Genomic DNA, 27,295 nt, shown 5'->3' with positions numbered 1-27,295 from the left:
AAGGCGGTTGAGGGACAATATTCCAGCTCCATGGGCTCCCTGAGCACAGCTGGGATTGGGGGACCAGCACCTGGACTTGGGCTGGCTTAGCTGGCACAGATCCCCACCTGTGGAAAAATGGACTCCAGGAGCTGTTTTAGGGAAACTTCAAAACATGTTTCCTCTCTTCCTCATGTTTCCTCTCTTTGAGGTTCTTCCTCAAAGATTAAACGCTGCAGCTTGGCCACAGCAGAAGGCTCTCAATGACAACAGTATTTATTTTCCTTTTGAGCTCTACAGATTGTGCTGGGTAAGAGAAAAATGTGTTGTATTGCAAGGAAGAAGGAACTGCTGAGCATGCAGCAGGGGAGTCACACAGCCCTGATAGCCACAACTCTGCAATTCATAGTCCTTTATATTTTTACAAGAGAACTCATCTTGGTTTTGTTACTGTTCTTGTCAATCAATTCTGCAGCAGGAACCTAAATCCTAACTCTTCTCAAATAACACTGGAGAGGACCAAACAGAGAGAGGGAGAAATGTTTTTATTTTATTTGAGCAAAATCTCTAAAGCATTGTGTCCCCTGAATGTAATTTGCATGTATCATAGTCTTATAGTTTGACCAACAAAATAAACAAAATGCACAGAACTTTACAGTTAAGGAAGAACTTGGCACACAGCTCACAATTCCTCATAGCGAGGAAATGAACAATGTGAGGCGAGTTTTCTGGAACGGGGCGCTTCATAATAATTTTCCAAATGTGTCTAGAAATACCTTGCAGCAATTAGCATTTTTCTGGGCAGTTTCACTGGAAATTAAATAAATACAAAGAAAATTGCAACACCGCTGAGTGGAACAGCAAATACAGTGGGAGCTGGCTAAGCACGACCTGCATGTGTGTTTAAAAAAGCCTGTGGTGGACAGTTGGGCTTAAGCCAACCACAAAAGAGGGACTCACTAGCCAGAAGGCTCAGATTCCCACTTACTCAGGGTTTAGGAACTTTGGTTAATCTTCACTTTATAGACAACTTCCATTTTTTAATAAGCTAGAAGAGTCAAAAAGAAATAATGGGAACTAACTGGATTAGCTTTTAATAGTCTCCCACGCCCAAGTTCCCCGTGGCCTCTTTAAAGAGGCAAACAATGAAATAAACATCCCTCCACTGTTATGACAACTCAATGTTCTCAGTATGACCAGCTAGTCCCCAGATGTGGTCTGCTTGGGGACCTGTGGCACTGCAGGTGACTTCCACCAGCAGCAGCAAACTCCCCCAGTGACCTTATTTATCTGGTACAAAGCACGTGAGCAATCTAAAGAAGATTAGATTAGACACTACCATATCATCAAAATGTCTCATCTTTGGGTGCTGGATGTTTTGGTAGCTGCCTCAGAGAAGAAACAAACTGCTTTAAATTTTTAAAACCAATGAAATTGTTCTTTTGCTAAGTCCTGCCTCTTTAAGCATGTATTGACCATTCCATATATTTTTTTTTATCATACCATTTCAGTTTTATTTTTTGGAGTTATATTTTATTCCTTCTTCAACCAAAGATGTATATTCTGAATATTTGTAATCATATTTAGAGATAGTATTTGGGCTTGAGATAACTGTAGGGGATGAAACAAAAGAAGGGCATAAACATTTCCTGGACACTTCTAGTAACATTTCCAACACCATGCCCCATAATTTCACAGGTCTAACTGCCCTTGCACAGTTATAGTGATATAAAACTTGAAAATCCAGTAATGACTGGAACTTCAAAGCATGATGAGGCTGTATCCAGAAACACAACTATGAGCACTTCCCTCTGGAATTCTGCAGGAATCAGATGCAAAGAGATGGGCCATTTCAGTTTTCATTGTTTGGGTTTTCTTCCCAGGCAATAGCAAAGTGCCAAGAAGTTCAAATATGGATTCCATCCCAAAATAATTGTCTGCTCCCTGAAACCATTAAACCTAAGGATCATGGGACATTTACAGTGTAATTTCTTTATTATTAATTTGGCAAGTGGTGTGGTTTTTTATAAGCTCATCCATTCTGCAGACTTGACACTCCCTCTCCCTCCTCCAGTGTCTAAAGCATTGAAACAAAACAGAGGGAGCCACAGGCTGCCCTCTGTCACACATCCCACCACACAGGTCCCAGGAGGCTGCTCAGACACACCAGGACAGCCCGTGGCCAGCAGAGCCTCCAGAGATACCCAATATATGGAAACTCCACACACGGCCTGTCCAAATGTGTTTCATGAAATGAGCACTTTCATACTGGTAAAGATTTGTTTTAATTTTCTACCTCAATGAACTGATTATTTTGAAGTGACTTTAAATATAGCCACCCAAACAGATGAACAGTTTCAAGTCTCACTGCCTAGTTTATAAATTTCCACCTATTTGCAATCACTGATGATCCAGTAACAACTAAGGGAAGAAACAAGATTAGCAGTGAATGGCCCAGAGTCTACAAATTTGAACAAGGCTAAAGTACATCTTTAATCCATGAAATCAAAACAACCAATTGGCAATCCTTTTGCTTTGTCATTATAAAAGTATATACTGGTTTTTAATCCAGAATCTCAGTGTATAGTAACAGCTAGAATCACTTCTATCACCACCATAAGGTGTTCTGAAAGCAAACTGAAGTACAAAACTATGAAGCAACTTATTAATACTCTATCAGCAGTTAGCAGGAGACTTAGGATTAGGAACCATGTGCCACATGCCCTGCACTAGCCAGTAAACAAGAGAGCAAGAAGAAAACCCAACAATCAAAACAGCAACAGAAAGCCACATTCAGGATGAGAAGTCTCAAATTATTCCGATGCAAAATGGCAAAAGCATTCCAAAGCCAGTATGTTTAACAAAAAGGCCATTTCAGCCTTACTACTCTGTTAAGCCAAAACCACAGATAAATAAATATAAGTGCAAATACCTGTTTCCTGGATCTTGGTAACTGTCAGTAACAAGACTGGATGGAACACCAACTTTTTCCATTATTTGCTTTAACTAGATGTGGTTGCTATTTAAACCCTGAAGAGCTATGTGAGATAATCCAGAGGGTGCCTAGAAGTGCTCACTCCAAGTTAAAAAATAGACACTAGGGCAATTTGGTGGCTCAGAGTCAACCTAGTTCCTGCCTAATTACAATCACATTAAATGACAGTACTCCTCCAGAACAAATGATCCAGTGATTATCCTCTACCCGGAAAGTCAACAAGCAGCACACGAGGGAGGTGGCCTCACAACCACACACACCAAGGAAAAGCCTCCCAAGAACTACACATCCATTTTATTTCCGAATTAAAATCTGCTGCCAATAGGACAGTAATGCAGTATCCTCTTACCAGTGACCTCTGCTAGAGAATGAGTAACATGTAGCTTGCATATTAATTCATCTTCAGACCTCACCTCCAACAGGCGCCAGCAGTGTTGTGTAACAAAGTTCTGACAGCAACACCAGCTAACCAAAACCTTTCATTAAAGTTGTCAGAAATTCCCTGAAGATAAAACGTCACTACTTCCCCTCCCCAACGGATTTTTCTGATTCTATAGCTATAAAAATTCGATTCTGAACGTTCTTGCCCGTGGCATTCAGATATCATTGTGATATAGTCAGCATGCTCTGAGTCAGTATGCACTACACCAGTTAAACCAGTCTCAACTGGGACTCCTGCCAACAATTATTATATGTTGAACATCCATCCATCAATTATGATACAATTAGAAGTGCAGCACCTGAAAAAACACATTCCAAGTAAGAATGAACACTGTAAACTATGACCATTAGAGTGGCATCTTCAGAGGTAATTTTTTTAAAGTTTTTTAAAAGTTTCGTGGCCACAAGAACATTTATATATATATTTTAAGGTAAACTATTTTGCTTTTGGAAGCTTTTCCCCTTATTTCATCTGAATTCATTTACAATTCAAGCATATCAAATCTGATGTATTTCATGAGAACAAGAATGTTACATTCATTAGTCTAGGTATCTCCACTGGTATTTAAGTAAGCATGAAGCAAACAAACAGTGAAACAAGTTTTTTAAATTTCACACTTCAGAAAATTAATCATTTGTAGCAGCATTTCCAAAAACTGCTGAATGACTTGGAGCTCAACTAGGCTTTCAACATGGGTAACAAAAGCTAGTCCCACTTCTGCTCATCTGTAAATGTGGTGTAGCTGCCAAGCTCCTCCAGCCTTTCAGATTGGGCCCATAAAATAACTTTGACCAGCTCTAAGGTAAGAAAAACATAATAGGTTTAAATTCAATGTTCTTATTGGTTTTCTTTCTAAGTCATTTTAGATTCATGTTTTCAAGGATTTTTCCTTTAGCTGCTGGAGTAAGAAAAAAAAGACTGAAAGAAGAAGAGAAGAAAAAGAAGAAACAGAAAGAAAATCTTGTCAATGACACCTTGTATTGTTTATTTCTTTTTTTCATAAAATTTGCAGTGCTTCAGCAAGATCCAAGACTCAGAGCATACCTGGACCTTACTGAAACAAATTTTTATCCTATAACTCATGGCTGTGACCAGCGCATGTATTCTGCATCTGAAGCATTAATAAAACACTAAAAAATATAATATCAAACACCAAGGGGAAATAACTTCAGTAATATTCTATCATGTTAAGTTTGCACTTTTTAAAGTAACATCACATCTGTTAACACTACGACCATGAAAAGTACCAGAAATAGAAATCTGACAACACAGCCCCTGGAATGAGGTTGTTTCAGATTCTCACAATACTGGATTATCAAAATAACTCCCATGAAACTGGTATACCAAAGCCATTAATAGCACAGATTTATACTACGGTCTTGGCATCAGGTTCTCTCATTCTCTCCCATTCCCTCCCTCTCTCTCTCTCTTTGAAAGAGGATAGCAATTCCAAAACAAAAATATGCCTCCCCTTAATGCATCTCCAATGTTGTGCTTTCCATGAAAACCTGAGATGCTAGCAGCATTTCTGCTCGGTATACTTTGCGCAAGACATTTCTAGATGCTAAAAGCAGGTACCTGAACTTTACCACAGACTGATTTTGGGCTACCAGAGCCCAGGTCCTAGGGGGAAACTCTCCTTTACATGACTGCACTCCCATCTTCCATACGGAAATTCTTTCTGAAAGTGAGGACTTCTTACACAAGTAAGAGTAAACATGATGAGGACTTGAATGTATGAGCTCTTAAAGACAAGCACAGCTTCCTTTGGATTCTGTACAACATTTAGCAAACTGTCAGCACTTAACCATAACAAATGTTAAGGAAATACTTAGAAAAAATATAGTCATTACTCTGACTTGATTTCCATCAATCTGAATCAGGAGTAACACAGCTGAAGTTTGAAATAAATTTATGACACAAAGGTAAACCTGTCAATGACTGCAACAAGGTGAAGATTTTTTGACAGGGAATGGTATAAAATCTCTCTCTTCTTACATGCTATATATAGTTACATTCATTAAATGCTTCCATATCTGACAAACCAGCTGACAGTGAGATTCAAATAATGCCACCACTGAAGACATGTTGCTCAAACATATTCATTGGAATTGGAAAGCTTTGGAAACGCATCACAGGATCCATTACTTAGCCCTGGACACTGCAACTTGCACAACCTGGCCAATCATATGATGCACTAAGGCGTTTTTCTCAAATTAGATTCCATTTGGAGAGTCAAAAGATATCTAACACTTTGAAAACACTTCCCCAGAAATACCACCAATGTGAATCACAAATGCAACGTGGCATTTAAGCATGAGGTTGAGAAACCTGACTTCTTTTTCCGTTTCTACATTAGACATACATTTCCCCTTCTGCTGAATATCCTCTGATCATCACACTGTATGACTTCTCAAAATAACCAAGCTAAACTTTGAAGATACACCTCCCACAAAGAGAATACTGACAATTACTAGATGCTGTTGTTTTTAACTCTGTAGCAGTCCAGACATCTCATAAGGATACAGACTTTATCTATCTTTTATGCTCTGTGCTTGGAACCTTGAAAGCTGTGGACTAAATTCTTGGCTCAACCAAACCTCCAATGTGATCTTGTAAAAACAACCAAGTGCCTGCACTTTGATTCCCAAACTATAAACTAAGAGTGATAACATTCCTTTTATTTTGAACTCTATCTTCTTTACTTACCGTAATTGTTTTTCAGCAAAGATGGTTTTAGGTACACCTAAGAGTGAAAAGGCTGGGCCCTTACCTTAGTGCTCCTGCATGCTCCTGTGGCCACACAGTTAATCATACTAGGTGAAATTCTCAAACAATTTCTGACCTCATTTGATTTCCTCCTCATTCATATTTGTGCATTCCAGTGTCTAAGGCTCTGCTCTCCCAGTGTGCACTGCAATAATTACTATAAAACCTCTGCCACTGAGTATTTATAGTCTTGAAAGCTTCTACCCAAAATCTGACTTTGATCCATGTTTGACTGCAGTAAGAAGCACACCCTCTCCCGCTCTAGTACATGTATCTCAACTCAGCTGTTTGCAAACTCCTGCAGGCCTGTACTGTGGAGTATCTTCTTCTAAGCTCTCTTCTACCAACACTTCTACGAGGAAGGTAAGAACAACCTTCCTGTTTTACTAACAAGCAAAAAAACCCCAAGAAATGTAGGGTTTATGTGTACTTTTGGAGCTTTAAGATGACCTACCGGTGATAGGCTTCCCGGCGGTACTTTTTCAGAGCATGCCCATCCATGTTTGCAGGGAGATCTGCTGCATTCTGGAGTCGGTCGCTCCATGAGGTTGTCATCTTCAAATGCTTACTTATTTCTGAAAGATACAGAAAAGCTTGCTTAAGTTCAAGGTTTGTTTTGCCAGCAAGTTGGCTGTTTCCTGGTATGAAGGAACGCCTGTGCCACTCAGGAAGCCTTGCAAAGTACCCAGTGGAATGACCTGAGTATGCAGGTCAGGTAAGATGCTGCTCTTTGAGATGTTAAAACAGAGAGCTGGGAAGGCTGTTTTACATGGTTGCAAAGATACTCCTATCCACTGTGGTGAAAATGCATCTACAAACAGACACGTTGTTTTCATTGCTGAAAAGGGGTATTTTTTGATGCTAGTGTTACCAATATGCATTAGCTGTGGGTGATAGAAAACCCTTAATAAACGAGATGAATTCAGCAGTGTAAACCGCACAAGCCCCACTGGGACTGACCTTGCCACTTTTACCACAGAGTGAAAACAAAGATCCTTGTCCCTGGCCATTTGATCTCTAAGCAAAGACAAAGCTTCAAACTTATGCTAAATTAGCAGAAACAATTGGAAGGAAAGTAGAAAGATGATCCTTTGTCCTCTGCAGGTCAGACACATTCAGGCAGAGCAAGAACACACTGCAAACCTGTAACATGAGCGATGCAAATATTCACCAGCAGATCTTCACAAACATGAGCACCCCTTCTCAAGTGCTGGCTGTCATAACTAAACCACAGGCAGTCCATCTCATCAGGAGGGCCCTGCTGTGAGGAAAGAGGAGCACCTTTCCCAATTTTGTTATTAGCACACTGGGGCAATCCTGCTCGCCTGTTCCTCCAGCCAGACACATGTGCTGCTGCATTCCCTGGCACAGGGTGGGGTTATGAAGCAGCCCCATGGTGGGTCAGTTCAGCTCACCAACCCAAGTCCTCACTTATCAAAATCAACTGACCAAAGGTGAGGAAAGGCTGAGTAGTCCCCACCAGTCAGCTGAACCCAGCTCAAGCTGCCACACGCTGTCATTAGAGCTGGTGTGGAGAACAGGGTGGGAGACACAACCCACAGTGATACCAAATTAGGTATTACATGAAACCACATTCTTGTGTAACCCACACAACCGCTGGACTGCAGGCCTTGGCTTGTTTGCTCTTCCTAAAAGAAACAAAACTACCTACAAACTACATGGGTAATGATATGGCAACTACATCTGGACACCTCTAAAATATAACTGCATTCTTTTCACAGAAGGGAATTTAATGATTCCAGCAAAGTAGAGGGCAGAGCAAGCGTTCAAACCAGCGCTAGAAATCACAGTGTTCTCAGTGTCACACGCATGCTCCTCAAGGAAATATGTATAATTTTTTTTCATTTTAAATTCTATTACGGAGCAACAGTTCCAATTGTCACAGCACTTCTTAGTATATTTACCTTCTAGCTGCTGGTCATAAACATCAAACACAGAGCAAACAGCTCGTCTGTAAAAAATACATTCCTCCTCCTCCTCCAGCATTCTCTGCTTGTCTCCCAGTTACTATAACCAAGGTTTAAAAATGCATCTTCTGCTACATCCTGAAGGTCACCAAATTCAGGTTCTGGCAGGCAGCCCAAGAGACTGCATGCCATTGCTGAGAGCTCTCCCCCTGAATTCCCTGCAACACACCCAGGAGAGGAGGTCACCACAGCGAGAGGGTGACGGGCCATTCCAGCCAGCCACAACTTCCACAACAGGGCATGCAGGGAGAATCAGTTTCCAAAATAGCCCCAGCCACAGCCACCAAGGGCTTTACAAGTAATTACCAGCTATCTATTTAAGCCGTGCCCAAAGGCAGACAGAAGGCAGCACAGGACACAGCACTCAACGCCCCTCAAGCACCGACCTGTTCCCATTTCACTCGGAAGGCAGGGCACTGCCTGCAGCAAGGCTCCTTAGGGACAGCAGGGGCTGCTCAGGAGAGGAGCAGTGACCCTGCGAGGTTACAGACTCAGCCAAGACATGCAGCAGAGAGAGTGATCTGGTAACACCCCAAGACTGCAAACTACAGAAAGGGCTTGTGCTCTCTGAGGATAGAAAAGCATCTACCCCACGGACATTTCAAGATGGTCCAGATCATCACCAACTTCATCTATTTTAAAGCTACTAGCCTAGAGCTCCAGATTTGGATCTGAGAAACATACTCATTGAAAGCCTCTAAAAGGGACATTAAACAGCTCTGAAAAAACTGTTTCATGGCTGGCCTTAGGACTGTTAGATAGCTCTGGGTCTAGGTCTTCCAAATAAGCCCACATCCAAGCTTCCTGCTGTTTAGAAGGGATACACCACTCTGCTTACCCAGCCAGAGACATAGCAAGATTCAAAGATTTACACCCACAGACTACACCAGAGACATCGTGTTCTGCAGCCTCTTCCCATTTCTTGTGCTTCCCATCACCCCAACACCACATCACATGCTGACACAGGTACTGAGCTAGGACTGCTTCCAGAGGCCATCCATGCCACACAGCTGACAGCATATACTGACAGTATCCTACAAAATACCCTAAAATCCAGATGACAGAAGAATTTTAGCAGGCTATCTTTATAATATCCGTTCTAAAATAAGGAATCTGTGAACCAGTTTGAACTTCTATGTGATGAAACCTTCCTGTACAGTATGAGAAACCAGACAGCATCATTTTGTGTGCGTTGGGATTCAAAAAGCTGAGACTTGATGAAACCACAAAAAATCTGAGCTTCCATAATTAAGCAAAGAAGGCCTGAATTATTTTAATAATCCAGCAGTATTTTGATGTAGATGCAATCAACAGAGTTTGCAAGCAGGACAAGGTTTGTAGAGAGAGGCAGTATCTTTTATTAGACCAACTGGTATGGCTGGAGAAAATAGACAGGCTCTTGGGTACACAAGCCTGCATGAGTTTTCAAATTCTGAAGGTTTCTCTAATGAAAAATATTACCTCTACCTTCAGGCTTTGCCCTGGTTTATTAAAATATTCCTTCTAATGTTAACACAGCATTAAGTAGCAAAAAATTATGCTAAAGGTTTCTATTACACGTACTCAAAGGCAGGCTTACAGCTTAGCAGGCTCCACTGACACTGTGACAACAGCTTGCTGCCCTGAAACAAAACAGTGACAACTGACAAAATATACTGCAAGGGATCTTTGCCACCCGAGTCTTACTCATGCAAAAAGCCTCACGGACTCCACTGAAATTATTCTGTGCTTCAAAGCATAGAAATCAGCCTGCTTGCATGTCTAAGAAACCTGGAACCTGGTCCCTGAATACAAACTCCCTCTTCCAAATCGAGGGAGAAAAATAAGAAGCACAGAATCACTCCACACACTTGTAAGCCACTAGAAAAAAACATCTAAGGGAGAGGCAGACAGCCGGGCAGGATTCTTAACTCCAAGCAACTGAAATATGATGCATCTTTCTTTAGTTACAAATCTATTCTTGAGATCAATAATCTGTAAATAGCTTCACATAAAAATAGAAATCTTTACATAGATAAAACATGTCAGAACACATCCCCATAATTTATTGGAAACATGCTCCTTGCTTGTGCTGTCTTAATTAAGCATGATAGCATTTACGGTACAGGATTCCTTTTGAAAAGGTATTTAAATCTCAGCTGCAAGGCTTTGATACAGAGTTGTTGCCCAGCACATATGCTTTGGTCCAAAAAGACATGAGGTTTTTAGCATATATATTGAATTAAGTCCATTTGTAAGATTTTAGATTATTTAAAGTATTATCCATAGTGTATTTTTTTCAAATATTCATATAAATTAAATAAAATGTTCTGATGCATTTCCTTTCAAGTTATACTATTACTTTTTAAATCTTTTCTCGGGCAGCAAATAGTTAGAAACTTCTGCACCTGATAATATCTGACATGTCATGCTAAATGCCCTGACAGCCTCTCTTTTTTTTCTGAGTTCATCTTGACACTTTGATGATGCAATGCCAAATCAGAGGCATACACACTAAAACACAGAGATGAACAAAACTCCGGTGACAACCCCACTATTTCCAGGATATTCTCCAAGAACTTACAGAGCAGCAAACAAAAGCCTCCCTGAGCAAAGCCAAGGTTGTAGCGTACGCACACTGACTCACCGTGCACTACATCTGCCTCTTCTCACGCGTTCTGCTTCAGGAATCATTAATACCTTGGCAGCACAGCCCACACACGGACGTGCACAGTGGAAAGCAAGAGAGAGAAAATCATCACACCCAACGTTCTCTCCTGAGGAGCTTTGTGTCTAGCCGAGGCTGTGGGAGTGCAGACGAGCCTTGTGACGCCCTTGCCAAGCCTGGAGCAGCTCCTGGCTCCCCGCTGCAGCGCTGCTCCATCTCAAAGTGCTCCGTGGGGTCTCAGCAAGGGAGGAGTGAACCATCCTAAAATCCTGAGGACTGGAAAAAGCAAAGGGAGCAGGAGCAGGGTTGGCTTGTTCACGACTCACATCAAATTCCTGGTCTGGGTCATGACACAGCCTCATGAACAGGGCAGGGGAAGAGAAAAGCGATCTTTTCCGCAGCTTAGAGGACTGTCCATGTAAGGGTGGTTAGGAAAAGCGAGTGACTCACTTTCTAGGAGCATTCCACTCCCTCCACTGAGGGCAGAAGTAGCTTGCACCTTGCTCAGACTAGACACTTGGGACAGCAAGCACTGGAGGAGGTGAACTCCACTCGGGTTAGCATCATACCTCCTGATTCTCTGGGATGGACAGGGGAAAAGTGGCAGGACTGTGCCATCGCCCTCAAGGGCACCTCCCAGTGCCACTGTGCGAGCAGGGGCCTCACCAGAAGTGCCATTCTCACACCTGCAATCCCAAAGCACCTCACCAGCTCCCTGACTGGTTCACACAATACATTTACAGGCAGTGAAAGTGCTGTCCCCATTTTGTCAGCTAAGGATAGCAAGGCACAGACAAGGTAGTAACACAGAGCAAGTGGGAATCAAATGCAGGAGCACTAATTCCTCAGTCCCTGTGCCAAAAGTCAGAGTTCCTAGCGCTGTCAGGATGAATCACAGATACACTGCATGTTCCTAGCACAGTATACTTTTACACAAATTCGAATTTCAATACTCAGCATCAACTGGCAGACACAGAGAGGTCAGCCTGTACTTCTGCGTGACAGAAGCCACAGAGCAGGAGGCTTCTGACGGGCTCCAAGACACAGGGATTGCATGGATGCCAAATGACGTTCTGATTTTCTTCTGAATTGCAGCCCTTCACAAAGCTCTGTTAGTTCACATAGCTCGTTCCCTCTCCCCCACAGCCCTGGGATGACAATTCCAACCACTCCTGTCTTTTACTGCCAACACTTCTGCTTGATGGCCAAAGGCAAACTGTTTCCAAAAGGTGTTTTTAATTAGGGATACTTTTGGAAAATTACTATGCTCGTGACTTGAGAGATAAGCAGTGATGCTTCTAAATGATCTAAACCAGAAAACAGACTTTTTTTTTCTCTACTCCTTGTGCCTAAAGTTAAGTTCTTCACTTGAAGATCTTCCACTTCTGTATGGCTGCCTATCTGACAGCAAGGCTCCACATTCATTATGGCAGAATGGGCAAAACACATCCTTCATATTAGAATATTAAATCACTTCCAAGAGACACTTCAAAGCGTACTCTCACCTAATGGTAATTGAGGTTGGCTTTAAGCAGGATAATTCTGTATACTGATTACAGGCTATTAAAGAGGTAGAGAGCTGCTGTTAAGAACCTGTTAAGGTTAACCACAGACGTGTAGCGTGCTTACCTTATTTATTGTACATGGATTTTTTAATCAGACTATTCCTAGAGTTCCAGCAATACTCCAGGACCCAAATGCACTAGACACACTAAAACCCAGAAATATATTAATTTGAATTTTTTTTTCACGTCCATCCTATTCTATCCAAGGAGTACTATTCTTTCAGGAATTCCAAGCAGCACTAGTTCATTAAATTATTTTAAGTATTATTTAATTATCATCAATGTTATGGATGATTAGAATAGAATTTAGAAAATTATGAAATCTGCAGTGCAACTCTGAGGAGCAGATCTCAATCTGACCCTTTCTGAGTACCATGAGACCATCCATTCTCCTCATCTATCTGCAAATGAGTTTAATGCCTTGAAAGAGGAACTCCATTCTCCAGTGAGCTAATAAGCATATTTTCTACATTCCATATATCTCATGCTTCTCACTATCTCTTCCAGAACCACCATTTTAGTTATTTCCAACTTACTGTTTCTTACACAAAAGGTGTTAGGAGTAATGCTATTTCTCCACTTCTCTAACTGTAGTGCACCCCATTCTCCCAGCAGTAGGAAAAAAAGAAGGACCATACTTAAGAAATGTGAGACTTGATCCAGAAGCACAAGAGCCATGCCACAGAGAGGAATCAGCAAACATGAGGTCTCAAAGAAACACGGCAGCTGCAGGTCCAATATGATCCTTGGATGTACAAGACTACCAAGCAGGACTCCATGTCTCTCTCTGTCACTGACACAAACTCTGCTGGAAAACTGTCTTCAGCTGGTGTCCCCATTCAGAATGACACTGACCATACTGAGAAAGGAATAAAGCTGTGAGAGAGAGTAAGGCTGGAGTGGAAGGCTGCCAGTGTACAGAGAGAAGCTCTGCAGGTGATCTGAAAACAGTCTAGAAGCATTTGCACACAGGCAAGCAGCCTGACTGTGGAGGGTTCTCAGTCTACCAATGACAGAACAAGACCTCGTAAGTGGAAGTTAAATAAATCAACCAACACAAAAATATTAACAGAGAGGAGAATTAGCTATGAAACAACAAATTTCTAAAATACTTTTTCCATCATCAGAGGGTTCTAAATGAAGTGTGTGGGTGTTTCAATCAGCCTTTTTTTTTTCACAGAGTCAGGAATTAATGCAGAAAAGTGCAACAGTCTGAGCTATACCACAGGTCAGTCAAACTGAGTATCTGCCTCAGGAGGCTCTTCCTCACCTTATACCCCAATGCGTCAGTGAATCTAAGGCTGAGGCACAACCAGTGTTCAAAAGAAACCTCCAGAGAGTGGTTTCACATGGTCAGAAGGTGAATGGCTAAACAAAGGCTATTCTGAGCTAACACCAATACAAACCGTGTACCCTGAGGGCCCTGGGAAACTCTCCTCCTTGGGAAAAGGCCTTCAGCAGCCTGCAGCAACCTCTGCCACGGAGGTTCCCAAACTGCTGTCCAAGTGAGCACCTGCCAAAGGCAAGCATGGACCTGGATGCAAAGATGTTCTCACTGCCTTTTGTTTGCAGCTGTTAAATTCCAGCAAGAAACACGTAACAAATACCATACTCACATTGTTTTTCCCGTAAGCAATTGCTCTAGTTGCCCAGAGTCTTGGAAGATTAAAAACTAGAAATGAATTTGATCCCTTTGTTGTAATACAGCTCACCCTACAGAAATTATTTATATTATATTTATTTTAAAATATTTATCAGAGTTTGTATATATTTGCTTTAGCTGAAAAACTGGGCAGTAAATTTTGATGCAAATGTCCACCACAACACGAATTCAATGTTTGAATGATACCTGCAAATACTATCTTTGCTACACAGATGAAGCCTGACAGCATGACAGCCAAGCTACAAGTTAACATGAAGATCACAAAAGGCAGAAATGTCAGCATGGAAGTATACACACTGAGTTCTGCAAATCAGAAAGGGAAGTCAAGATAATTTTTCTTTTTTATTACAACGTGCTGGCAAGAATAGACAGATGTAATCCCTGGTACCCAGCAGACAGAATCCTTGCTCCCCGTTCTCAAAGGAAACTGCCAGTTTCTCTTCCCTTCCCTTGTCACCCCTAAGTAGCACCACTGATGCTCAGCCCGTTCAAGGGTCTATTCCCAACCCAGGACAGCTGAACATCGTGTGAGTCACAGCTCCCAAAGGGAAGAACAAGATGAGACGTGCCATCCTCAGAGAGGGAACTGGGAAGCCTTCCTGCCACATACCAATCTCAAACCAAGGAGCAACTGCCACTCTAACCTGCTATTAAGGATTATACAACAGCAGCTCTTCTGGCAGCACATCATAGTGTTTCAAACCAGTGGTGCTTTTCATTAGATTCCAGTGTGTTTCGGGAAGCAAACGCAGACTACCAGGCCTTTCCAGAAGCATGGTAGCACTGACAAAGTATTTGAGATGCACAGCTGGGCCCAGTGGCACAGTCATTCTGAGAGCAACCAGGACAGCTTGGATAATGCAAACAGCCAAAAGTTCACCTCATCTTCTGAACACAGAAGCTGAGGGGGGACACTTCTATTGTCTTTCCTTACTGACTGAGCTTACTGGTAAAAAACCCCTCACCTCTGAAGATCAAATCCCTGCTTCATTACTATTTTATGGGAAAAGCAAAGATACTGAAACTTTATTCTAACTTTTTTCTAGTCTTTAAAAAGAAGAAGGATGATTTTTTTAGAAACACTTGAACCCTCTTCCATGCAGGATGGGCCCTCTCTACAAATTTATGGTATACACAAACAGATGTGACAGCAGAATCGGCATCTGAACCATCTCTGCAGGCTGGAAATATGAACTCACATCTCCCTCCAGCCTCGGCAGAAAGCATTCCCTGCTCAGCCCTGGTGAGGAGAGGCTGGTCAGCCTGAGTCCCAGGGCTCTAGACACAACACCTGCCAAGGGACACGCTGCTGAGTGAAGAACTGGGGAACACTGGCTTCTCCTTCATTTAAAAAAGGGAAAGAGAATAAACACTGAGATCAACAGCTGAAAACAATCCAGTAATTCTGAAAACTGCTCTGTCAAAAGTGAGAACTTTCCTTCCCTGCTAAGGGTTTTCTCTTTCAGTGCCGTTCCCTTCTCCTCCCAGATTCTTTAAGGAAAAAGCTGACCAAAGGCCCATACACTAATCTGGTCTCTCTTCTTTTTGAGAACTTATTCAAAAATAAGAGACAGATCTTTGACAAATAAACCCATCTTTCAATAAACCAGATGATTATGGAACTATGCCAGGCGTGGAATAATACCCAGCAAAGCCAGGGACTTCATACACGAAACTCAGCCAAGTCTCAACTTGCTATTTGTTCATAAAACCCAAACCAAAATAACGAAACTCCTCAGCTGTAAAGGGCATTGTGAAAATAAATACAGAGATAATTCAGTAAGGAGGATTTTGATTCTATGCTATCCTAACATACAGGGCTCCAGACACATACCAGCCTAATACAGACTTCACGGGCTTCCTGCTTTCATCCATAATAATGGTTACCCATCTCCCTTCCAAGAAGCCTTCCCTGAGGCTGATCCAGCCTTTCAGGTGAGAACAGCCTGTGTGCAGCTCATGGAAATCAACCCTGGGCTGGCTCTCATACTCTCCTGAAGTGCTCAAAGGCCAGAAGCACAACTTCCTCCTGCTCTGTTCCTCCTAGTTCAGTACCCACAGGCACTTCTGCCCTGCAACCTGTGACACACCAAAGTCAGAGGCTGGCCAGTTCCTAGCACTCACCATGGAGATCACAAAGCCATGTACCCAACCCCTATCCTGCCCTCTGTTCTCAGCAGGCAGCGGCTCCCTGCCAGCGTGAAACAAGGCACACAGACCGACCAACCGAGCAAGCAAAAAGATAGAAAATCAGGGAACATGAAGACTCTACATGTTTTGAAGTGCTCTTACCATGTGAAGTTCCCCTCTCCCATAAGGGGAACAATTCATTACTTTTCTGACCTGTTTTTTTAATCAGAAGCAAATATAGTAATTATAGTCTGCCTGATTACAAATGAAATTACAAATCTGTCCTAAGGGCACAATACTGTCCCCACCTAGATGTTATCAGGCCCCAAATCTCATTTAATCTTGACAGATGTGTAGTACCGAAGTACCACTACAGGAAACTCTACAAGCAAATTAATTTTACGAATAGTTTCTTTGCAGTATACGCAAGCTCTTCTGAAAGACTGCTAATTATACAGCTTTTGTTAGGCATCCTATGTGACTAAATTCATCAGTAAAATAACTGAACAATGACTTTGAGCTCTTGCTAGGTTTCTGGCTTCTCTTTGATAACCCAACTGACACAGCTTTATCAAGTGATTCCAAAGACCTACATTAAACCGTTTTCCAACTGAATCAACCTCTTTTCTTTGGAAACTTCTTATTATCTGTCCAAGCAAAACACAAACCACTAAGTTAATTTGGGGAAACAGTCACCTTTGCATGGGCTGTTCAGTTCCCTAGGTTTTATTACTAAATCAATCCTGCTGACACAGGACACTATTCTCTAGCAGGAGCAGAGGAGGACACAGAGTGTTGTCTCTGCATTTGTCTCAGCATAAGCAGTTCTCAGAAGGAACATGATGAAGTGACAGATCTACTTCATCAGCTGCAAACTGGAAGAAACCTGCCAGCCTGAAGGGTGAGAGAACATTAACAAACAACTAAGAAGGCACCATCAGCACATCACTGTTATACCAAAACCTGAGCTGAGAGTTCCCAACACTGAACTTTCCCTCTGGCCAGGACTTCTCTCTTCAGGGAACCTCAAGTATCTTGTCAATGTAGACTTACAGATGGATTCAACAGTGCAGTCTTGTCCTGCTGCAGATGGCCAAACAGCTTGGATCCTCTGGGTTCTGAGACAGCTTTAAAAAACTCTGTCCGTAGCAGAGCAATATGAAAGCTCTGATTCACCCAGGACTTCTTCAGCGTTTTACCTGACCCTCTGTAGCCACTAAAAAAAAGAGCTGACCGCACGCCCAGCCAGCACAAAACCTCCTGGGCAGCCACAGAAATGCCTCCTCCTAATTGCTTTCAAATCAGCAAATGAAAAACCCCCGGCCTTGCTCTGAGCGTCACAACACGGGAACACAGTTCTCTACATGTTCTAACCTTTCCAGTATTTGTTCCTGACCCCACCAGCACACATTGATTTATGAGGCCTCACAGTGCGTTTTATTACTGTCTTTGTTAATATCCACTCTCTACATGTCTGTGAAGAAAAATGAGTGGTAGATGAGTAAAACACTGTTAGTTTTTCATCATCTGTTCCCTCCTGATTGCTCAAGTTTAGCAAGCAGAGTATTTTGGCCTTGGCTCATAAAACTGCCAGTGCAATATTGAAAGAGAAGTTAAAACACATGTAGAACAAGAGGTTAAGAACCTACCTAATCTCTTATCACATTAAAAAAAAGGAAAGGTTAGATTGCAAATGTGTTCTTAACTAACTCTTAGAAAGGCTACAGCGTTATTTTAATCAGACATGAAAAAGTCCCCAAATTATTGAAGGCTATAGATGGACACTCCATCTCAGATCACAACAAGTAAAACTCTTTCCAATTTGTATCAATTTGCTCATATAATATCACACACATCTGCTGAAGATTCCAGAAATGACATTTCTAACATACTTACTCTATACAATCATTCTATTTCAACCACTATAAGGACAATTCTAATAAACAACAGAACATGCAAGACACACTCTGCTCTGGATGTCTGTAGTCACCAAGAGGTTAAGGGTACAGGGAAGCTAATGCCTTCAAGAGGCTAAATTCACATAATTAACTTAAAAGGACTTAGCAGAAGATCATCTGGTATACCAGTCACTGCTTAGGAGAGACACGTCTGGGAAGAGCAAGCGTTTTCAGATAGTGAAGATAGGGTTTGTCTCTACTTACCTGAACCACTTACAGCTCTAGGCAAAAATATTCATTTTTTTTCCTGTTTCCCTAGCAGAGCTCTACCCAGCCCTGTCCGCTGAAGTCTTGGTTTTAATTACAGGTGGAACACAGTGGAACACAGTGGTCTGCTGAGCACTTCTTCCTTCAGAGAGACCTGGCTCACAAGTTTGTATTCTCCTTTAGGCTATGTTTTATATTCCCTTTTTTTTTTTTTTTTACAAAGGTAAGCTAATGGGGAAATGCAGCATCCCCAAACACTGAAAGATTCAAGATAGGCTGTCTTGCTGGCCTGTCCTGAAACATCACTGATGCACTGACTGATACTTGCAGCATGAAGCGGAAAATGAAATCTGACTCCTGCCTCAGTTTCCAAGCAGCAGAACTAACAGATGATTTACCAGTCTGGCTTACTTCTATGCTGAATTCCTCTTTCCAGCTTCACTCAGCTTCTGGTATTGAGTGATGAGAAAGCTACAGGAACTGAACTGGAAGAGCAGTGTCCAGGGCCAGTGTTGGGTTAACTGATGCTCAGAACACCTGCAATTTATGTTCAATTGATCAGTTGTTTTCTTTGGGAAATGAACTCACCCTGACCTAAAAGAATACACTGAGAGTAACACTATAAAAGTGGAACTGAACAAGCAATGAAAAAGAAACAATTCTGCAGCTATTATGGGTATCTGTTCTTAAAAGCTCTCAGGGAATACTACATAGGGTGTCAGAAAGGACATGATTTAAGCAGGACACTTGGGACCAAATTTTACAGCCCTTTCATGTGACTTCAAAGGTCACATACATCTTTGCATAGTCTTGAAATGGAATTGCTTTGTAACATCCAAAAATATCAGAGAGAAACATTTGAAATACCTTTGCCAACATGTTTAGCTATTCCTTTGGGGGAAAAAAAAAAGGTATCTTGGAGACAGAGCAAGCAAATGAAACAAACATTAGAAGAACATTATTTATTTTTGATTGCAACCATTCTATTTACTGACTTCCAAAGCTACCTATGCTGCTTGCCCTTTGCTAGCACTTATTCTTAAATGTTGTTATTGGTACTTGCCATGTTATGATTACAAAGCTCTGGTATAAACCTCAGGACTTCTTTTGGGTTTCTGAGAGCAGAATATTCACATGCTCTTCTCTGACCTCATGTTCCTCATTATTCACTGTGCATGCCTATATGTAACTCACCACCAACTGAATCAACCCAAACACCAACAGCAAACACTTTCAGATAGCCTAGAGAACTCTGGGTGCTTTATTATAATCCATCCTCAGTCTTTTGAATTTACCTTCCTTTCAGGGTTACTTTACAAACTGACCACAAAGCTTCTCTTGTTATACACCATGGCCAGACACACTGCACTTGATGCAAATGCCAAGAGGAGCACAGTCCAAGCAGTAAAGTATGAGCTGATTCTCATCCACAGCTAACATTCTCCAAAGGAGATGTCAGCAGCAAACGCTGCCTAAACAGCTAAATGCTTCCTCCTGAACCCAATGGACACAGCTGGGATGCAGCTGTTCCTCCACAGCAGTGCAGGCAGCAGCTGCTGCCAGGGAAAAGGCAGCAGCTCGCACAAGAGAGGGACAACCCACCCAGAAGGACTCACGATCCAAATCTGGGCACCACAACTGCCAAAACTGGATACCCCAGTGGGAAAATATTTTGGGGAAGTGTACCTGAACCTGAAAGGTTATGTGAGTAGTTGCTTCCTGAAAATCTAGCGAGAGAGAATGTATCTTAAGAGTTTTATCTATTATGCCATTGTTAACAGGGAGAACAACAAGGCCTGGGTCAAAGCCAACTAATCCAAAGGCCTGCTCTTAAATACACAGTGGAAAACCACTCTACTTCAGAGCCTCCTGCAGAAATATGTACAGGAAATCTCTGTTTCACCCCTTCCTCTGAACCAACTGTGTCAAGCAAGGTTTAATGGTAACCTTGTAGTAAGCACATAAGCAAAATAGCAAGTCTTTGAAAATATTTGAAACACGGCTAGGAGCTGTGAACACTTTATAACTAAATTAAGCTAAGTTTGGACCACATAATGACTTCGAGGAGCTGTTGTTTTTAAATAAATCACTTGTGGTGAAAAGAGCCTGGAGGCCAGTTACAGCGACCACAATCGCCTTCTTATTTCCAGGCTGGGTGCAGCACGAGCTGCACTGGAGTGCACTGTGCCTGCACATCTGTTTCCACTAACCTCACTTGGGAGCCACCTTCCAATCTCAGAAGAATCACATCTCCTTGGACCTCCATTTCTTCTTCCATCCACCTACAAAAGCTCTGCCCACACATTTTTCAGTTTCAAAGGAGAAACCAACAGGTTTCAGTCCCAGCATAATTTCTGTAAGTGTCTCATTACTGTGGCTCCTGCTCTCCACATCTGAGGGGTTAAAATCTTTGCAGAATTTAAGTCACTTTGAGCTGGTACGATGCACAGAGTAAGAACCTACTTGTTTTCTTCCTTGGTTGTTAAGAGAAGCATGCAGATGATCACAGTGGGATTTCCAACCTCCCCAGTTTAGTCAGAATGGTGTCTCTAGTGAAACCACCAGAAAAGGGCTGACTGTGCTGGTAAATCCCCCAGCAGGTATTCATGCCCAGAGGATGATAAGCTAAGGTCACCAGCAAGCCGTAAGTTTAACATCTACCATGCTGTTCCAGACTTGAAAAAGTGACAGGACTAAGAGTTCTGGCACACAGCCACTCACTGCTCCTATGTCTGGGGACCCAACTGTCCAGGAAATAAGAGTAAATCTGCTTTTCACTTTATAGTATGGTGCACACACTGTTATACATTCAGGTAGTAGTAAAGATTCAACATAGACTGCAATGAGGTTTTTAGGCTGAATTACTCAGGCTCCCTCCTCGAGCTCATACTGCCATATAAAAAATGTATTTCTCCTAATATGGCTTTATACAGGCAGGTCTCACTAGCATCTTTTTAGCCCTGCAAACACATGCATGAGACGTAGTAACTATACTTATGTAGGCAGGTTTAGATTACCACCAATTTACAGTGGCTACCTTAAAGATCGATGCAATTTTTTCCAGATGTTGCTCACGGCCTGTTTACCATTCATAAAGTTCTATTTATTGTATATGCTGGATTCTCTCTGCAGTTGTGTTAAAGAAGCAGATTCATGTTAAACATGTGATCTCTATGTAGAGTGCACAGTCCCAGGTTTTAGGAACCATTCCAGTTAATAAGTCATAATGATTAAAAAACAAAATACAGCTCATTGCTACAAGCATCATAATCATGACACATAGTAATTTCTTTAATAGCACAAAACAGAGATTTTAAAATAAGAAATATTTGTATCAATGTGCTCTTCAAAGATAGTCATAAAGAATATAATTCAGCACAGAACAGCCAACTCTTGAGGACTCAGATTGTGGCCATTTCAAATAACAATTCAAATTATATTTGTGCTGCTGACACTAAATAAAATTTTAAAAGTAGATGCAGTACAGACAATAAGTGAGGAATTCCCATGCACTGACTTGGAAACATCTCTTCCCAAATACATCCCAAAAAAACCAGGCAAGGCTTCCCCTCCTGGGCACATTCTGTTCTGTTTCCTCTCATATTATTCCCACTGCTCAAGAAGCCACAGCTGTTTTGTATCAGGACACCCAGTGTTTGTGGGGCACCCCCGGGCAGGGACCTGGTGCAGAGCAGGCGCTGTGAGCTCATCCCAAAGCACGTCACCCAGGCTGTGCCCTGCTGGGTCCAGCACTGTCCTCAGTTTCCCCTGGCAGAGCCAGAGCGCCCTGCTCTCATCACTGGATGGCATGTGAGTATTTCTTATCCTGAGGTGATCAGTTACTGAGGTGTTCTTCCAAAGGAGTGAAGGCACAGGCCTGCAAAACAACAAGCCAGTTCCTATGACAACTTTCCACTGCAGCCTGGCTGGAGACCACTAATCCACTTTCCCCAGGCCAAGCAGCTTCTCCGTGGTAACGCTGCTTTGTGGAGGATTGTCACCAGTGCCCAAGCAATGGCAAATTCCATGGTACTGAACCACCCAGACCCCACTGCACTCCCTAATTTAAAACTCCCGCAAAACGATGGGTTCACCGAGTGCAACTGCATGACTGCACTTCTGTCTCTTGCTCAAGATGTTCGGGGAAGAGCTGTGGTCAGCCCTTCCTCCTGCACCTCCTCGCTAGTCAGTATGTACAATTCCTGCAGGATTCAAAGGTTGCAGACTCTCTCGACTCTCTCAGCTTAACCTGGAGCAGCAGACCTGCTCTGCAGCCAGCCTGCGCCATACCTGGGTAACAGCTCAGGCTGCAACAGCTCACCCACCCACCTCTCACTTTTCAACAAGCATTATTTTATTAGGCTGAACTGCAAGTAAGTGTTATGATGTGATTAAATAAAGCTATCTGTTTTTTCAATAAGCATCATTTAAACACTGTATTCTAAGAGTTTGCTTCCCTTTTAATTCCAGTGCAAAAATAATATACTTGTATATTTTTGAAGGAAATGAAACACTCGTTTCAGTGTTCCCCAAAAAGCACAATACCACAATGTTTACCAGTAAACACCACGCTAAGCTTTCTGTTTAAAAAAAAAAATTCCCCTGAAAGTTAAAAAAGTCTAGGATAAATATTTCTAGTGATTTTAAGAAGGGTCTATTAGCTTTCTCTTCAAGTTATATTAGGAATCAAACATGACAAGGAGTGACAGTTCTAGGGGGATATTATTATCATCATCATTATGATGATTAAAAATTGCCTACAAACTGGAAATTTGCCTGGGAAAGTTTCAGGCTGCGCCTGGATTTTCGCTAGCGTATATCCCAGAATCATCATATAACACTACTGCTACCAGTGCAAATATACTAACAGGCTGCTAATTTCAAACCTCAGCTGAAAACATCTCTCCCATTCTTACAGCTTTTCTCCCCATTTCTCTCTGCAATTGTACTTCATTCAATGGAGCATTCTAAACGCAGTTTGGTGGTGCATTTGCCATACAATTTGTTTGAATGACGCTGTACAGAGTAAAGGTTGTATTGTGCTATATAATGAAACTACATCTATGCTTGAACAAACCCCAACTGTTGTTAATCAAACCAGCAGGTTCCTGAACGATCCTTTGGACTCTGGCCTAACAGCAATAGATTATTTTAAATAGCAGTTCCACTCTAAAATATGTTTAGGTTGACACGGGCTGACATGGACAGTGACAGACTTCCTGAGCTAAGCTGATTGATTTGCATGTAAAACACTGGGGGTTTTGCTCAGTGCTGGACTACAAATTCAGCACTTGAACCGAAGATCAAAATGCAGATTTGCGTTTCGATTCTGGTTTTCAGTGAAACCACGCAGCACCTGAAAGGACCTAAAAATCTTCATATTTTCAGTTCAGTCACTAGTGACAGACGAGTATTTGGATCAATACATTTCAGTTGGTGACGATGTTACTCTAAACTGACAGCAAGACGTTTTTAAGTGACTACTTAGCATTTTGCAATCTTTGATGTTCAAACAATAAATCTTATAGAGCTAAAAAAAAAATAGAACATGAGTGATTACAGCTTGGGAGGAATGTTCTCAAGACCACGTCAAAGAGGAGCCTTTAGCATCCAGCTTGGCAGCCTTTAGAAACACTAGCAAGGGAATAAACTTGAGCGTTTCATAATCTCAGTGGTTCCAGGAATTTTCAAAACTGCCTGTGCTACAAGAAGCAGTACTGTCGTATTAAGTAATCAGGTCTATCAGAGAACCAGTGTAGGTTTGTTTCCATCATGCATTTTGCAACATTATTTTTGGCAGGCAAGGAAGGATTAAAAAAAAAAAAAAAAAGAGTAAGCAAAATGCGAGGAAAGCAATCTTGCACTGGCTTCTTTTATTTATTTATTTACTTGGTGCCTCGCTCCTGGCTTTGGGTTATCAGCTCCAGCCTGACACAGCCGGACTGCCAAGAGCAACTCAAACGGAACGGAGCGGGAGCGGTGACAGCGAACCCTCGGCCCGACCCGAGGCTGCCCGGACCGCGCCGCTCCCTCCGCGCCCAGGGACGCGGCACCGCCGCCTCTCCCGGCCGGGCGGCGGCCGCCCCGGGGGGACCTGCGGGCGGGAAGGCGCCGCCGGGACCCTCCGGTCCACGTGGAGCGGAAGGAAAGCGGAAACGGAGGCACCGGGCGCCGGCCCCGGCCCTGCTCACAGACACCGTGCCGGGGGCTCGGGCGGCGGAGCGGGCACGGGATCGCCGCCGTGCCCCGGGCGGGGGCAGCTCGGGGGGCTGAGGTACGGCGGGGAGCTGCCCTGCCCGAGGCGGGACGGGGCAGGGCCGGGCAGGGCGGCGGCGGGCGCTGCCCCCGGGGTCTCCCCGCGCCGCCTCAGCCCCGGCCGCGGGCTCGGCACCCCCCTCGCCGGGGCGCGCGCCCGATGGAAGGGGCGCTGCCCCCCCCCACCCACCGCCACCCGCCCCAGCGGTCCCCGGCGCGCACCCGCTCCGCGCGCGCACCCGTCCCCCGCGCGCTCCCGGCACCCGCCGCGCGCGCCCGCGGCCGCTCTCACCTCCCGCCGCGCTCGGGTGGAACTGCCCCGCACCAACTGCCGCAGCGCCCGCGCCGCCCGCACTGCGCAGGCGCCGCCCGCGCCCCGCCCCGCCCCGCCCGCCGGCAGGGAGCGCGGGCAGTGTGCGAGCCGCGCGCCGGCCGCACAGCCCCGGCCCAGGGAGCGTCGGCAAAGTGCGAGACCGGTGAGGGGAGCGGCGGCGGCCGCAGGGTGAGGGAGGCCTGGAGCGGGCCCCACACTGCTGAGCGCGGCCTGTTCGGTCTGGAGAAGAGAGACTGGGGGCCGATCTCATCAATGCACGTAAATGTCTCAAGAGCGGGTGCCAGGCTCTTTTAAGTGTTGCCCAGTGACAGGATGAGGAGCAGTGGCCGTAAACTGAACCACAAGAAGTTCCAGAGAACACGGCACGGGATTCTGTGCAAATGGTTCTCGAACATCTGCAGTGAGGGAGCCGCCACATCCTCTCTGGGGAACCTGTACCCCTGCGGGTTCACCCACACAGCACAGAGGTTCCTCCTCACGTTCAGGTGGAACTTCCTGTGCATCAGCTTCTGCCCGTTGCCTCTTGTCCTACTGCCCGACACCACCAAGCAGAGGCTGCACCCACCATCTTTATACCCTCCCTTCAGATATTTATACACATTAATGAGGTCCTGTCTCAGTTGCCTCTTCTTGAGGCTGAGCAGGCCTCAGTCTTTCCACATAAGAAGTGCACCAGACCCATTACTTTCTCTGATGAGGAAGAACTTTATGCTGAAGGTGGCAGGGCACTGAACAGGCTGCCCGGGAGGTTATGGAGTCTCCCTCCCTGAAGATATTCAAAACCCACCTAGGCACATCCCTGTGTCATATGGTCCAGGTGACCCTGCCTTGTCAGGGGAGTTGGACTGGAATATCTCCAGAGGTCTGTTCCAACCCTAACAATTCTGTGATTCAGTGTGGCACCTCACAGAACAACCACACAGCCCCTCCTCAGCAGCTTCCTCCAGACAAAAGCTATGGGACTGCACCCCCAGGCCTGCACCTCCCTGGCCTGCCTGAGCTCCAGCAGTTCTGTCAGGCAGCCTTGGTGTTGCTGAGTGCCACATAATGCTCATTTTCAAAGTCTGTTATGAGGCTACTTTGTGTTAGTTTGCCATTCAGTTACAATACCTTGATCTAGGAGCATAAGGAAGCATAGGCTTCAGTTTCAAATAAAAACCTAGTCACTCCACTTTTGCTCCCCATGCTGCACAATGTTTTTATTTTTAAGCTCCAGAGAGCCAGAACTTTGGTTAAAGGGATGTGATTAATCATTGATACTTTGAGTAGTGTGTCTGCAGCATGGGATGGGACAAGGCTGGGGTCAGTGTGTGCCCTGTCTGCAGCCAGAAGGGTGATGAGGAGGTCCCCAAGCAGCTGGGGTGGCAAGAGGTGATGGCTGTGGGCTTGGGGGACAGTGACCACAGCAATGGGCAGGCGTGTCCCATCCCAGTCTACTGCGAGCACAGACTATATCACTCATACCTCCAGGCAAGGCCATTAGGTTGGACAGGCTGAGGGGATAATTGTGCAGAGCAGAAACTGCCCTGGGGTGCCTCCCTAGTTGTGCCACGCTGGGTCAGCACCACCACAAAAATGCAGAGGAAAACAATCATCCCCAGCAAAACAAGCCTCCCTTTTACTGCCTGTTTTTCCTGACCCTAGAGGGCTGGAAAAGGCCTCACATTGGGATTCTGGCCACCTCAGGTTGATCCCTGCCAGCAACAAGGGTGGTGACAGCCATCCATCTACCCCACCTCATCCAGGCCCAGGTTGCTGTGTCAACCCTCTGGAACACTCATTCAATCTCCTTTCCCATGCCTCAGTGGTAGCCGGAGGCTGGGGATGTCTGCCTCACTCTGGCAGCAGCTCCTCTGTCCCCACTGCCATGATGCTTCCAAGGAGTCCTTCAGCTTTTCCTGTTGCCCTTTACTCTGCTGCAGGTGATAAGGCTCTGCCACCACCCTCTGCACGGGGACACGCAGGTGGGCAGGGTTTTGCTGACTTGGACGCACTTGGCCCATTGTACCTCTCCCGGCTCAGCCTTGCTCCCTCCTCTTCCAAGGGGAAACACCCAACGGCACCAGAACTATTAGTTCTGGCCAAAGCAAAGCCTATTTTTGGTGCCAAGCCTCTGGTGGGGAGGCATTGCCTGCCAGGGAAGTTCAGCCTGCACTTCCCAATACCCTGGGACATCTCATAGCACATGGATTGGGCCCCCAAGCAAGAGTTTTCACTTGGAGATGCAGACACCTGTATTTGTCATTTCCATGCATCCTCATGGCAGAGCCCCTCCTGACATGTCTGTCTGTGTGTCTGTCCAACACAAAACTCCAGAGGAGTCACTGAAGCCAACAAGGATGACTGAAAATGTGAAATGGCTT

General features: G+C 44.1%; 1 protein-coding gene across 1 annotated transcript in view; it reads right to left on the bottom strand.

Annotated features, from left to right (window-relative positions):
- The window catches only part of NT5C2 (5'-nucleotidase, cytosolic II), a 60,326-nt gene extending 35,338 nt beyond the window's left edge, over positions 1-24,988 (bottom strand). Inside the window, exons 1-2 of the mRNA XM_063405381.1 lie at positions 24,891-24,988; positions 6,640-6,760 (exon numbers count right to left, since the gene is read on the bottom strand). Coding sequence (XP_063261451.1) covers positions 6,640-6,740 — 101 coding nt within the window. The 5' untranslated portion in view covers positions 6,741-6,760; positions 24,891-24,988. The remainder of the gene's footprint in view (positions 1-6,639; positions 6,761-24,890) is intronic.
- Between the last annotated feature and the right edge of the window lie 2,307 nt (positions 24,989-27,295).

Source organism: Prinia subflava, chromosome 9 (assembly GCF_021018805.1).
Source record: "Prinia subflava isolate CZ2003 ecotype Zambia chromosome 9, Cam_Psub_1.2, whole genome shotgun sequence".
In the NCBI taxonomy this organism is placed as follows: domain Eukaryota; kingdom Metazoa; phylum Chordata; class Aves; order Passeriformes; family Cisticolidae; genus Prinia; species Prinia subflava.
This window is presented reverse-complemented; position numbering and strand designations above follow the sequence as displayed.